At 39.2% G+C, this 15,217-nt stretch overlaps 1 protein-coding gene across 2 annotated transcripts in view; it reads left to right on the forward strand.

Moving 5' to 3' along the window:
* The window catches only part of CA8 (carbonic anhydrase 8), a 99,401-nt gene that overhangs the window by 10,050 nt on the left and 74,134 nt on the right, over positions 1 to 15,217 (forward strand). For both annotated transcript variants that reach the window (XM_037506322.2, XM_037506327.2), the window contains one exon: positions 5,175 to 5,299. In XM_037506322.2, the coding sequence (XP_037362219.1) occupies positions 5,175 to 5,299 (125 nt within the window). The remainder of the gene's footprint in view (positions 1 to 5,174; positions 5,300 to 15,217) is intronic.

Here is a 15,217-nt window from a genome sequence, read left to right on the forward strand (position 1 = left end):
TGGCCACTGCTGGTATCCTCTGACTTTACATAAGATCACAACCTCCTTGGTGGCTTCACAGGCCTCCCTGGTGGCTTAGGGGTTAAGTCTCACCTCTGTCACCACTACAGCTTGGGTTCAATTCCCCACCAGAGAGTTAACCCACATGGCGCAGCAGACCTCTCCTGTCTTGCCAACTGTTCCCCTTAGCAGTGTGTTTCAGTTACTCTGCCTGTTCTGCTCCCCACTCTGTCTCTGGTGAATCCCTTCACCGCCCACACCTCTGGCATATACCCCAGTTCTTCTACACAAAAATAAATAAAAACTAAAAGAGTGTTTTTTTTTTTAAAGATCACAAACAGCTGTTTAATATTTCTGAACCTTTTGCAGCATCTCTTCTCTCAGAACATACTTTGCCACTTCTCTTAGCTTACTACTTAAGATTCTACTTAGCTAGCATGTCCTCTGGAAAGTCATCCCTGGCTTTCTGGGGCCCCTTGGATTGGGTTTGGCTCTTCCTGTATGTCCTCCTAGTATGCTTTACTTACTGGTCCTGATGCATTCTACTTAAATCATTCAGTTTAGTTCCTTGAGCCTTAAGAATGCCAGGCCAGCACTGAGACGATATCCTTTTCTTCATGTACTCAGTGGTCAGCACAAGGGCTGGGCATGGAATCAGCCTCAAAATATGTTAAACTCAAATGAAATAAGTCAGATTAAGTCTCGATCAGTAGCCTTTGAGCCTTTTTTTTTTTTTTAAAGCTAATGTTTACAGAAGCTTTGGTAGATTTAGGTAAATGTGTGTATATATAACATATCTTTATGGGGTGCTCAAATTTTGCAGAGGCTTTCAAAAGGAACTCTTTGTATATCCTGCAATCACAGAGAATTAAAAAAAATGAAGGCAGTAGCAATGGCATCAGTTAATTTTATACCCTTGTCACAAGTTTGTTATTCTAAGGAAATGCAACATGTCATCAGTAAGAGTTTCATGCTATTTCATTGTAATTTTATTGAACATAATGACATCACAACTAATGAACCTGTCATGTAGTGACTAAATATTGTTCAACAAAATTGTATATTCATAAATGTAGGCAAAGTGTATGCCTTTTGGTATGACTAGTTTCCTTATTAAAAAAAAGAACAAGCTGTAAAAAAAGAGAATAATGCCTTAAGAGTTGCTATTTATTTTTGGGTAAATGGGTAAAACAGAGCTATTATTTTTATTCTGTAAACACAATCATTCTTAGTGGATGAATAGGTAATGCTTTTACCTGGCATCTCATAAAGTTCTGAATTCTGTATTTTGTCATTTTTTATGGCTTGTTGCAGCCATATGATTACAGTATGGTTTAACTTTGGATTATTCATGTGTAGCAAAAGTGAAAGGTATCCAGAGCCTGATTCCTGACTGAAAGCTGCCTCTTTGTCACCTCTCCCAAGGTACCAGGCCTGGACAAAGTCCTTCCCTTCTTTGTGTTCATTTTCAAGCTAATAAGTATAAAATCCCTGAGAATCTTGTTTAAATACAATGTTATTGAGCATAATGATGCCAGAGCTAACAAATTTACCATTTAGTGACTAAATACCATATAGCAAAACTTTCATCTCCATAAATGTATGACTTCACCTTTTTTTTTTTTAAGATTTATTTATTTTTATACAAGAGCTGGGGTACAGGCCAGAGGTGCGGGGGCTGAGAGTATTCACCAGAGACAGAGTGGGGAACAGAACAGGCAGACAGACTGAAAGCACTGCTGAGGGGAGCAGTGGGTGAGACAGGAGAGGTCTGCCATGCCACCTGGGTTTCTCTCTGGCTGGCCAGAAATTGAACCCATGCTGCAGAGGCTGCAGACAGCTTCACAGCGCTGTGCTCAACCCCCTGTGCCACTGGGGAGGCCCTGATTTTACCTTTTATCCTAATGGAATGTAAGATTATCTGTTTGGTCAAAATCAGTGTATTTTTTTTTTAAAGATTTATTTATTTATGCATACAAGAGCTGGGGTACAGGCCAGAGATGTGGGGGGTGAGAGGACTCAGCACAGACAGAGTGGGAAAAGAACAGGCAGACTGACTGGAATACACTGCTGAGGCGAGTCAGGAGAGAGGTCCTGTTGTGCCATGTAGGTTGTTCCCTGGGGATCGAACTCATGTTGCTCAGCGGATTGCTTCATAGTTCAGTGCTTAACCCTTTGTGCCACCATGGAGGCCCCAAAATCAGTGTATCTTAAGCACTTAATACACCTACTACAAAGAAGGTGTTCAAAAAATATTCATTAAAATGATGAGTAAATGGGGCCTCCCCTGGTGGCACAGTGGTTGAGCGCTGGACTGTGAAGCTGCCTGCAGCCTCTGCAGTGCCAGTTTGATCCCTGGCCACTGGAGGGTCCCACATGGTGCGACAGACCTCTCCTGCCACTCCCACTGCTCCCCTTAGCAGTGTGTTTCATCAGTCTGCCTGTTCTGCTCCCTCCTCTGGCTCTGGTGAATTCTCTCACCCTCCCACGCTTCTGACTGTACCCAGTGCTTGTATAAATAAATAAATAAATAAATAAACAAATAAATAAATAAATATTTAAAAAATAAAAAAAAGATGAGTAAATGTACCTCTGGTTGCCTTGAACTTCTCCCTGTCAAGACAGAGCCATGTAAGAATTTCCAGGGCACTGAAAATATGTTCTATCTCCCAGTTTTAAACTAAAGGCTTATTTCTGTTAATGTCAGGTTTCAGTCAGGCAGGAGGTATATTATTGAGGCATGGACCCTTCTTGGACCCCTGAAATTGTAGCAGGGTGGTCTGTAGAAAAAGGGGAAGTTGCAGGGGTGCCCCTGTCCCTGTCCTTAACAAAATCACGGTCAAGATCAGTTCTATTATCCATTTCCACAAGAGAGTGCCTAGAAACCCCATGGTATGTGTGTGTGTGTGTTTCAGTGTCCTCAGAGAGGTCTTGGGGAAAGATATTTTTTAGTCTTCTTTCCCACTGCCCATAGAGTTCACCTCACAATATGTATTCGTATTTTAAAAGTAGAGTGTTACAGAACTTCAGCCAAGGACATTGCTGCGCATGTGAGGGGTGTGCTTTCTAGAAAGGTCTGCAGCAGTGAAGACAGTGCTAAGGCTGGCTGGCTGGTCACTGTCTGAGTTCTCACTGTGTGCTCATGGTTGCAAAATACCACTCACATCCAGGGTACAGCAATGGGGTTTACTAACAATTGGGAGACTGGCAAAAGGAGAGTCTCACAAATGGCCAACTCTTTCACCCCAGATAGTGTCTGCAGTGTTCAGTACCCCAAAGAAAGGCCGCTCATTCAAAATGGCACTGTCCCTTCCAACTGGAGCCTGGTGCTGTGGTGTGCTGGCAAGTGGTGGGCCAAGATTCAACTCAGGGGCTGCCAGAGGTGTGGTGCTGTTAAGGGGGCACCCCAGCTGCCAGCAAAATCTATTTGAAGTTTGGGCTGGCCCGTGCCAGACACTGAGCCCCAAAGTGCAGAGGATGGGAAGTGGTGCTGGAGGATGGGAAGTGGCAGCCAGCTCTCAGAGGTAGCCGGACACAGGTCAGCAGTGCTGACGGTGCCAGAGGACAGACACTAGTATTAACAGCCCTTTGTGAGCTAACAGCTTAACAGCTAACAGAGATGCTGGGCCTAAGAAAATGGGCACAGACTAATGGTACCAGTCAGCAGGTGATGTCAGGGGCAGGTGCAGAGGCAGGAGCAATGAGTGGTTAGGCTGCAGTTCGAAGCAGAGATTAAATGCGGAGGTACCAGAGGTCCGCAAAGTTCTTCCCCAGAGGTCATGACCAGTCTTCCTGATGAGTCTGTCTCAGTGTAAATCCCAAGGTCTGAATCAGAAGGTCTGAATGAGTCCTAATTCTCTGGAACCTCAGCTTACCTCAGTCCTAATTCTCTGGAACCTCTGCCTGTCAAACCTGATTGGCCTGCTTACCCTCTTGAGTGTTTGGTGCTGGCTTAGCACCAGCTTGGCCCATTTTCATCTCCATTGTCATAGCAGAAGGGAAACCCTGGTCTCTGCTTCCAGATCTGACCTGTGGTGAGGTCTGGTCAGGCTCTTTGGCTGTGCACTCAGCGAAGTCATGGCCAGCCAGGGCCAGATGCTGGTCCCTGAGCTAGGCTGATGTCACCGGAGCTGGGCCTGGCTACAGCCTGCACATGCCAGTGGCCCTCCAACTCATCGACTCCCCAAGGTACCAGTGGTCCCTTCTCTGGGACAAAGTTTTCAGTCAGATTGATAGATAAGAAATAGTTTGGAACCCATAGTAATAATATTAATATTTTAGTATTGTCACTATTTTATCAAGATTTTCTCTTGCATTGTATGTGACACTGAGCAGTAAACTGAATTTTTAAAGTGTGACTACACTGTTGAAAAATCAAATTAGCTCAATAATTCTCCTTATGGATAAATTTTGTTAGCATATGCCTATTCCTCTAAATTGAAAGCCTGCTGGTACCAATGAATGATCCTTATAAATATGGTCTAATTTAGGGCCTCCCTGGTGGTGCAAGGGGTTAAGTTTCAGCACAATGAAGCTATGGGCAGCCACTGCAGCATGAGTTCGATCCCTGGCCAGGGAGCTAATTCACATGGCACAGCAGACCTCCTGTTTTACCCACTGCTCCCCTCAGCAGTGTATTTTAGTCAATCCACCTGTTCTGCTCCCCACTCTGTCTCTGGTGAATCCTCTCACCTCCACACCCCACAACCTCTGGCTTACAGTGCAGGTTTTGTATGCATAAATAAATAAAATAAATCATAAAAATTGTTCTAATTTATTTATAGATCTATAGGAAATTTTTGGTGAGTTGGAGACTCAAACTATATTCTTGTCTACTGATTACCTAAGTGCTAAGGGAATATGGCTATTGCATTTGTTTTCTTTGTGTGCTCCTTTTTCTAAAACACACTAGAATCTAAAAAAAAAAAAATCATCAGCAAATATTTCACAATCCTTGAACTTCTGTATCTCAATGTCCAATTCAAGGATTTCAAGCCAAACCTAGATAGTTAAAATTCATCTTGCAATTGTGATATGTTCTTCATCTTGGCTTCATGAATTTAATCTATGGAACTCCTCAAAGCTTTTTGGTCAGAATTGTCCTCAGTGTTTACAGTGTTGTGCTGATGAATCTGTTTGAGGTATAATTCAATAGAATTTATTTTCTCTTTCAGTTCTATCGGGAGGTCCGCTGCCTCAAGGGCATGAATTTGAACTGTACGAAGTTAGATTTCATTGGGGAAGAGAAAACCAGCGTGGCTCTGAGCACACGGTTAATTTCAAAGCTTTCCCCATGGAGGTAAGAATAACCAAGCCTCTCCACACTGGTTGTGGTTGTGAAGTACTCAGTGATTTATTGAAAATGGTTTAATTTGTAAGTATAGATGTATAGCTCTTGAATTTTATCAACATATATTGAAACAAAAATTGCTGAATGAAAGCTAAGCTTGTGGCAGCAAATGGGAACTTCCCATGGACTTTAATGAGTTTGGAGAATGAACATGGGCTCTTGGCCATGAAGTTAATCTGCTGTTATGTTTCATCTAGTATTATTACTTTTGTAAAAATTCTGCTGCCGCTTCAGATTCAGTAGCTTATTTTCATAGATGCTATGACTAGATGACAAACTGAAAACAACTTTTGGAGAAACCTCAAAAGTCATTAAAAGTCTAGTTTAGCACTGATTAAAATTGGTAGGTTGGTTTTATTCACCCCAAGCAACTAGAGAGGGCTCAATTTTAATAGTAGTTTTAAAGAAAGAGAGCTTTCTTTAAAAAAAGAGAGCTCTCTAGAGCCATTCTTTTGTCCAAAGAATTTCCTCCCTTTTTAGTCAAGTCCTATTCTTTCATCAATATCTAGTTGACATATCGTTTCTTCCATGGGGCTCTTTCTGAGTCCCTTCCCTAAAAAGAATTACTTTCTCCCTCTCTGTGCTGCCAGTGTACTTGGTAGTTTGCTGTCATGATGTTGCTCTTATGGTTTCTAACCTTCTAAGTGAGAAGCATCTAAGGTGTCTTAGATGAAATTTTATTCCTCAATGTGATGTGTTAGGAGGTGGGGCCTTTGGGAAGGTCATTAGGGTTAGGTGAGGTCATGAAAGTGAAGTCCTCATAAATGGAATTAGTGCCTTTCCAGGAGTCCAGAGAGCACTTCCTTCTTGCTTCCTTCTGCTGTTGCCATGTGAGGATACAAGGTGATGCATCTGCAAGCCAGAAAGTGGCTGTCACCAACGATAGATCTGCTTGCACCGTGATCTTGGACTTCCTAGCCTCTAGAATTGTAAAAAGTAAATGCTTGTTGTTTAAGTCTCCTGGTCTATGGGAATTTGTTACAGTAGCTTGAGCAGCTCAGCCATCTCCTGAAGACAGAATCTTCTCTGAGAGAGCAGCAGTTATGAGGGTGGAGTTGAGGAGCTGTCCTGTTAAGTCAGGCTTTGTTTATATGTCCTTGTATAAGGAACAACAGGTGCAAATAGTCTGGTAGTTGCATGTAACAATGTTTTGGGAGCTGCTAGAATTCCAGTCTTCTTTCTTTGTCATTTCCAACTGCACATTTAATTAATTATGAAATTGCTCGTGGCCAGATGCCATGTCTAGTTCCACTTCAGTGACTTGAAATCACTATAATTTACATAAATTATGTGTATGGTTTAAAGAATGAAGTTAGAGGAAGTAGTTCTCAACACTATTTTAATTATAATTATAAAAAATACCCATTTGGGGAACTCTGTGGTGCAAGGGGTTAAGCACAGCACTGTGAAGCTATCTGCAGCTCTGCAGCACGAGTTCGATCCCCGGCCTGCCAGGGAACTGACACACATGGTGCAGCAGACCTCTCCTGCCTCGCCTGCTGCTCCCCTCAGCAGTGTATTTCAGTCAATCTGCCTGTTCTGCTCTCCACTTTGTCTCTGTTGAATCCTCTCACCCCCTGCACCTCTGGCTTGTATCTCAGTTCTTGCATGCATAAATAAATAAATCTTAAAAAAAAAAAAACATTTGGAAGTCAAAAATATTCCTTTCATTAAAAAAGACTGCTTCTTTAAGGTCCTGATGGTTGGGTCTTCAAACATTACCTTTCTGGGGGTTTCTCCCTCAGTGCCTGCAGACATCCTCTCACTTCCACTACCTTGAAACTATTTTGCCCTGTGCCTGTGTCACCTCTAGTTACTGCCCTGTCCTCACCCAACATGAAAAAGAAAAGTTCACACTAAAACACATTAAAACAAGCCAAACCATTTAAACCCAGTAGGTGAAGGAGGGCAGAATGAGGGGCAGGAAAAACACTGGATGGTCAGGACCTCCTCCATCCCCTCTTTCTGGCTTTGAAAGATCATTTCATTATTTTGTCTCAACCAGTGCTTAAAAGCACATTCTAATTCTAAAAAAAATTTAGGGAGAAATGGGAATATTTGTGTAGGCAACAACTTCTCGACGGGGATTCATGACTTTGCTTGTGACACAGAATTTGCAGCCTTGGGAAGGTTAAACTAGATTATGTGAGTTGGTGAGGTGTGTTCTTTGCTCTGCAGCTGAACTGAATTTCCGGACCAAATGTTTAGATTGGTCCTGCTACTTGATGGTTTAACTGCTCCAGTCCATTAAGCACAGGTAATGGTTTGATTTGAATGAAGATTAAATTCTGGTTGTGAGTCTTTGTTGCTGCAGAAATGTTTATATTTAGGGTAATGGAATTACTGACTGTAATTTTTCCAAAATAGGTGATGAATAATATTTATGTTCTTTGCTATCCCAGATCCAATCCTAGAGAAAATACTTGAATTAGACATCTGATGTTTATTTAGTACTATTGAGTGCATAATTACTCTGGCTAGGCAGAATTAGAGGGAGATACTTGCAAACTCGGATTTTTTATTTTACTTTATTTATTTTCTTTATTTTTTTAAAGATTTATTTATTTATGCATAGAAGAATGGGGGATTCACCAGAGATAGAGTGGGGAACAGAACAGGCTGATTGACTGAAATACACTGCTGAGGGGAGCAGCGGGAGAGTCAGGAGAGGTCTGCTTCACTATGTGGGTAACTCCCTGGCCAGGGATCGAACTTGTGCTGCAGTGGCTGCAGATAGCTTCATAGATTGCGTCTTAATCCCTTGCGCCTCTAGGGAGGCCCTAGGATTTTTTATTTTTAATGGAGGTTGTGAATATTGATCTGGGTCTTATGGAGGAGAGGGTACACACATGTTGTGAAGAGAGGAGTGGGGACTTCATGTAGAATAGTACAAGAGCTAGATTGAAATGGCTAATTCAGAGATAGATGGATTACTTGCCACTGATCCCTGGTCCTGAGCTGACCTTAAGGGCCTCCTGGAACACAAGGGCATCCCAGCAGAACAGCTGAGAGTGAGGAGACCAGATGCCCCTTTGGGTATGCAATTTAAAATCTTTTTTTTTTTTTTTTGAGAACATGTTCCATATTTTACTTACATTTTTCAGACTAATTTTAATCTTGAAATCACATATACATTTGTATTTCCATTATGTTGATTTCACTTAAATTTTAATGTGGCCTGTTAAATAAACATTGTAAACAAATATTTACCATGTCTCTTATCTGTAACACATAGTATGGACTTCTAATGGAAATTCATCAACCTCCCTTTTTGACTTTTTAAAATAATGTAAAGAAAAAACACTCAAATATATTTGCTATTACTAAGAGCCAGCATCCACATTGCTTAAAAAATTGACACATTTTGTAACTCAACAATTCAAACTGCTGCTCTCCACTCTTTGAATAAGCAAGATGAATAAAGCATGTCATTTCTGTTCTCCCATCTTTAGCTTTTAGTTTTCAGAAACGTATAGGCTTCCACTGTTCTCTGACACTTCTACCCTTGCTTCCATCTGGTAACCCTGGATTTTATCATGAATCCTCCAGGGCTATGCTTAAATGACAGTGCCTTAACAAAAGAAAAACAATGGTGTGTATTTCCGTTCCTGTTAACTGACAACAACATGGGTGTGCTTATATTACTATATACTTAGAAATGTGGGTCAAGTCTACTGCTGGAATTCTTTTACTTAATGTGTGGATATTTTTCATTGTGATATTTAATCGAGACAACAACATGAGTAGAAGTTAGTTGATTTAGAAGAAGCTGGAGATTAGAATTCATTTCTGTAGGCTTGTCCTTCTGGTGGCTGTGCAAGCTTCATATATTTTCTTTGGACTCATTAGCCATCTGAGCTCTTGACGTCCAATTTTAATGCTCTGTGAATTTTGCTGTCTTACTTACTCTGGTATGCTCCGTACATCTGTCATTCCACTAGAATTATTTATCCCATTCATGTTAGTTTTTGTTACAAATCTATTATCATTGATGGAGGAACTTCTAGATAGATATTTAAGTTCACATTCACCTTTCAGACTATATATTCCATTTTCATAATTTGTGGAATACATCATCTTTGCTTTTTCAACTGTGGTCTCTATGGCCCTTGGCGGTTAATCTTTACACATGAATCACTACTTTTGTAGTTCATTGGGAGAGTACCTCCTGGGTGCTTAACTTTGATACTAGATCAGTGAAATTAAAAAAAAGTTTTGGGGTAGAAGACCACCAGCATGACCAAGTTTTATCTTTTCCAAATAAAGACATTTCTAATTCTCTGTTCTCCCCATTTTGGGATCTTTAATGACCAAATGTTGGAAGGATATGGTCTCAGAATAAAGCACCAGCCTATAATTGAATAGATTTAGCTTTTAAAAAGTTACATTATTTCCCTTTTTCTCATTTCGCTACAGGTGGATGGTAGCATCTTAGAAATGGGCACAGACCCTGCCCTCAGACCACCAGGAGATCATGTATGGTGGCCTGATTTTTTTTTGCCATTTGGGCCTCATAGTTGATTTGAAAGTGAATTATCAAGGGAGAGCCATAGTCACATTGTAGGAAAGACTTTTATCTTACTTCATATTGTATTTATACAATATAAATTATATTTGAAGAGCAGCTATTGCTCTGTGTACTCTGAGCTATGGCTCAGTGATAATTGAGCTACATACCAGCTGTTTATGGAAAGTTGAGTGCATTAGGTAAATAGAAAAAAAGTGAGTTTTATTGTGGAGAGTGGGATTATTCAATTGTGAAGACCTCAGGCCTACATTACAAAATTGGCCAACCAAAATATTATGAAGAATGGTTGTCATAGCATCAATCCCAAACAGTACATTTCCTTCTCCCCACAAATATACTGGTTCACCAGAGAGCCTGTATGCCTTTATTTTTTGCAGGCAGATAATGGGGTCTAACATTTAAGTACTCTCAGAAAAAAGTGACTTAATCTTTTTGGTTGCTACCTTCCAAGTTTTGTGCATATTCATCTGACCAAAAAACTACTATTATTCATTTGTTTTACTACTGTGAGGATATCTAGGAAGAGTTTGCCTAATTAATAGTGAAATGGTGATCTTTTCAAGTTATTTTGCTTCCATGGGTATTTCAAGTAGATCGTCATGTTCGTGAATCTTTTTTTTTTTTTAAGATTTATGTATGCAGGGCCCCCCTGGTGGCATAGGTGGTTGAGCGCAGCACTGTGAAGCTGTCCGCAGCCTCTGCAGTACCGGTTCGATCCCCACCAGCCTCAGAGCAACCCACATGGCGAGTACACCTCTCCTGCTTCGCCTGATGCTCCCCTTAGCAGTGTATTTCGTCAGTCTGCCTGTTCTGTTCCCTGCTCTGTCCCTGGTGAATCCTCTCACCCTCCCGTGCATCTGGCCTGTACCCTGGGTCTTGAATAAAAAAAAAAGATTTATTTATGCATACAAGAACTGGGGTATAGGCCAGAGGTGTGGGGGGTGAGAGGATCCGCCAAAGACAGAGTGGGGAACAGAACAGGCAGATTGACTGAAATACACTGCTGAAGGGAGCAGCTGGCAAGACAGGAGAGGTCTGCTGCGCCATGAGGGTAGCTCCCTGGCGAATTCATGCTGTAGTGGCTACGGATAGCTTTGTAGGTTGCATCTTAACCCCTTGTGCCACCAGGGAGGCCTATGTTTGTGAATCTTATAAAATAGAGACTTTCAAAGAAATGTAATAGAATGACTTCAGTGAAACAGAACATAAGAATTAGACCTATAAAATAGAAATTAAAGGTTAAAAAAGATAAATTAGTTTTCTCATTTTTGAAAGAAATTTATAGATCATCTGGTCCAAATTCTTGTTTATCATTGGAGAATTATTAGGTTACAAAAGATGATGGATCACAGGGCAGTTTATAGAAAATGATAGTGTGTAACCTGGATGAAGAAGAGTGTGTTCTAGTTAATTAATATTCATTTTAAGAAAGCATTTTCCTTTATTGTTGGTCTTCTCTCTAATAGTTTAGATTGAAAGATTCGTCATCCCAGCCCCACTCTGTGAGGGATATTTATGTCTCCATGCACCTCCGCCTCCACCCTGAAAGTCCCCCATATAGAGGCTGGGGTGTTTTAGCCTGGCATTGGAAGATTGTGGCTATGGCGTCATTACCAAAACTTACAGGCTATGAAGGCAAATTTCGGGATAGTTTTGTGAAGTAAAGAAATGTAGTATCATGAACATGGAAACCTTGCGAGAATCCACCATGAGAACTGGGGTGGATTTAATGGGTCATTGAGTCCCGCTGGTTTGTGGATGTGCTCACCCACATCTGGGAGGACTGACTAGCTGAGGATCCCACATCCAGGAAATGGTGAGGAGTGGTTACGCAACATCTGTGAGCCATTCTTCCCCAAAGAGTGCTTTTTGCTCACCTTCCAAAAGGTATTCTTACCAGAAACATCAACTCTAATTTGAAATTTCATTTGTAACAATAGTTAGTACTTTGAATTGAGGTTGGTTAGGGAAAAAAAGAAAGCTTGCCATTGAGAGGAGTTAAGACTGATACTAAAAGAACCAATTTTAAATGTGACTGCTCCTCTTCCTTAGGAAGCATTATTATTATTATCTCTGGAAGTTTTTGACCAGAAAAAGGAACATTTGTCTCTAAATATAATAATTACAGTTATTATGATTTGGTGTTCTGGAATCTTCCCCAGAGTTAGCAGATTGAAACTCATGAATAAATAGCTAAAGAAATTAAAAGTACATGCCATCACCTCTTCAGTGGTCATAATTGTAAAAACTCTCTTACAATTTGGTTAAAAAAAAAAGGACAAATATTCTGTTTTGATGAATACTTGCATCTTTACTCCATAAAAATCCTAGTTCCTTTTTTGATTCTGTATGTTTATTTTCATTTACTAAAATGTACTTACTGTAGAAAACAGATTTTACTGACTAGAAAATAAATTATAATGTTGAACAAACAGAAATGTTCTTTTAGCTGTACCACATGTGTGGCAGTCTATTTGCACCTAGAAATAGAAGTGTCTAAGGCCAACTTGACCTTTGAGTGGTTACTTTGAATCTATTTTTCATTTTGTATTATTTGAAAGTATTTTATTTAGTAGATAATTCTTTGCCATTGTTTGAAGATATCAGTTTCTTAGGAAAATAAGATTGAAACAAGCATTTATATTATAGCTGATTTTATGATGTAAAGTAAATTTGCAGAAAATTAAAAATCAGTTCTCATAAATAAATATGATATATAATTAACATGTACATGGTTATAGACTAGCTGCAGGTAGGAAATATTTTAAATTTGTTCTAGCAGATCTAAATCCTACCATAAAATATATCAATGAATATACTTTAAATAGTAAATAGACTGATTTAAATATATAGTTCATAATCAGCTGGTCATCTTCAGAATAACTAATTTTTATCCATTTATTCACTGTCTATTCATCCATCTCATCACAAGTATTTCATTGCAATTTGCTGTTCAGATCATAGCCTGAATGTTAGGGATGCAGCAAGCAATGAGTGCATAGCCAAATTATGGAGTTTTTATTACAGGGCAAAAGTCCAAATGTACTGAATATGACTTGTCTCTGCCCCTCTTTATCTTTAAATTGCTACATTTTAGAAGACATAATTGAGTGTTTCTGTAGCATTGAAAGATCTTATCTCCTCTACCCAGTCTCTACAATATGCGTATTCTGGCTATTAGAAGGTAATTAGAAGAAGATTCTAAAGACACTTATTAGAATCTGGACATGTTGTGTGAGATGTAAATGATTGTCAACCAATCAAAATATTTTCAACTAATATATGGAAAATACTGTGTTGAATATAACAGCTATACTACCTGTAGTAGCTACAGGCTAGATTAGCTTTGATCTTCTATAATAAAATTAGAATCAATGAGACAAGATAGGATAATTTTGATGTTGGGGAATAGTTGAGAAGGTCCCAATTCTGGAAAGCCGATAGAGACCATGAACCCGTCCTACTGTGTCCATTAGCAAAGGGATAGGGTAGGAGGGAATTAGAATGTAGTTGATAAAATTTAGGCTCCAAATCAGAGAGACCAGGATTTAATCAGAGCTCGATACACTTGGGCAAAAAGGGAACCTCTTCTGGCTTGATGTTCCTGTCTATAAAAAGGGCTAAAACTAGAGGTTTAGAGGTTGACACAGTAAACACATTCAGTCTATCTATCGTGTTGTAAGGAAGAACGGGACATCAAATGGGATGATTGTGGTTGTGAGGATAAATCTAGCGAAATATCCTAGGGGGGGATGCAAAGTCTTTCTTGTTACTATAAATAAGAAATGCAGAAAATATAAATGGAGAAATAAATTAGTAGTCTTTTTTTCTTCTTTCAAACCCTCTTCCTCCTTTTTAATTGAATTTATTATGCAAGGCTAGTATGACATTTTCCAGTCATTTTTCCTGACGCATCTTTTTATGATTATTATGTGTTCGTATGCCGTAGAATTTGTATTGTCTGCTTATCTAGTATAAGTCAAATAAGTGTTTCCTGAGTAATATAACAATAAGCATCTTACTGCTTCTGTTTATAGTATCTTATTGTTACAGTAGCAGTAAGTATTATTCCTTGAATAAGATTAGCAGTATGATCAAATTTCTAATTGAATAGAAGATTGTCAAGAGACTTTTTACTCCAGAAGATCTTTAACAGTATAAAAACTATATTTTTTTCTTTTTCTTTTTTTGGTATGTTTATAGTGACAGCTTAAAATAGCAATGCAATAGTAATAAGATAATTATACCCTTGCTACTGCATTGCTGTGCTTGAACATATTTTTTCTTTTAGCTTCCTAGGACTCTATACAACAAAATCTCATCATGGAATCCTGGTAGAGCATGCCATGAATCCTATGGGAAGCTGAGCTTTTTTTGTGTTATGGCTCCCTAGGAGGCAACTTGCTCTGGTGATGTAAATTGTCAGTCAGGGAGAGCTGCATTGTTCCAGTTCACCAGGGTATTTGCTGTAATACTTCGTGTAGTTGTTTGGCCTTGGTCCTTCACTAGTTCCTAAAGATAATACAGTTGAATCTACCCTTGTGAAATGTAGGGAGAAGCTATAAAATTAATGGTACAATATTGGAGATAACAGACTGATACCTCATCTAGTGGTAGGGAATATTATTAAACACAATCTGGTTTTCTCTTGCTTTCTAAAAACACGTTAAGGGCATAATTAGTTGTACTGCATGTAAACATTGTAACTGAGACAGCATAGTTGTTTTCATTTTTTAGAAGCCTTGAAATGTATAGAAAAAGTCCAGATTTTAACTATTGAATATAAATCTTATGTATAGATGGAGGATATTTTGTACTGGTAAAAACCTGACGAATGAAAGCTGGATTAGTTTTTGTCAATTAATGTTTGCACTTGGGAATCAAAGGGAATTAAAATCAGCAATAGACACACCACTTAGAGTCTCATATGATAGTTTAGTGAAATCAATCTATTTGACTTCAGAGTTAATATATTTTCCAAGAATATTCTTTTGGAACAAGGAAATAGGTGCGTTATTTGAGGAAATTCAATAAAGAGATCATTTTTTTGCAGCCTGAGTTCTGGACAAATTAGGAAATATGGTATTATTCAAGTCACCAGATAGAGAACAAAAAAAATGTCACCTCTATTGCAAAGTAAGTACATTGGATATGTAGCTTAGTGGAGGAGGAAAGGATCTGCCCACTCTGTTATAAGCAATGGAGGGGAGCTACAGGAGGGAGCAGAAGGGGTTTCCAGATAGGGTATATATTCTTTTTCTTTTTTAAAAAATTTTTATTTTATATATTTTTTATATCCTTCTTCATTTTTGTACAATGTATGCTTTCTCAACTTGGTT

The sequence above is a fragment of the Talpa occidentalis genome, unplaced genomic scaffold (genome assembly GCF_014898055.3).
Source record: "Talpa occidentalis isolate TD23 unplaced genomic scaffold, MPIMG_talOcc4v2.1, whole genome shotgun sequence".
Lineage (NCBI taxonomy): Eukaryota > Metazoa > Chordata > Mammalia > Eulipotyphla > Talpidae > Talpa > Talpa occidentalis.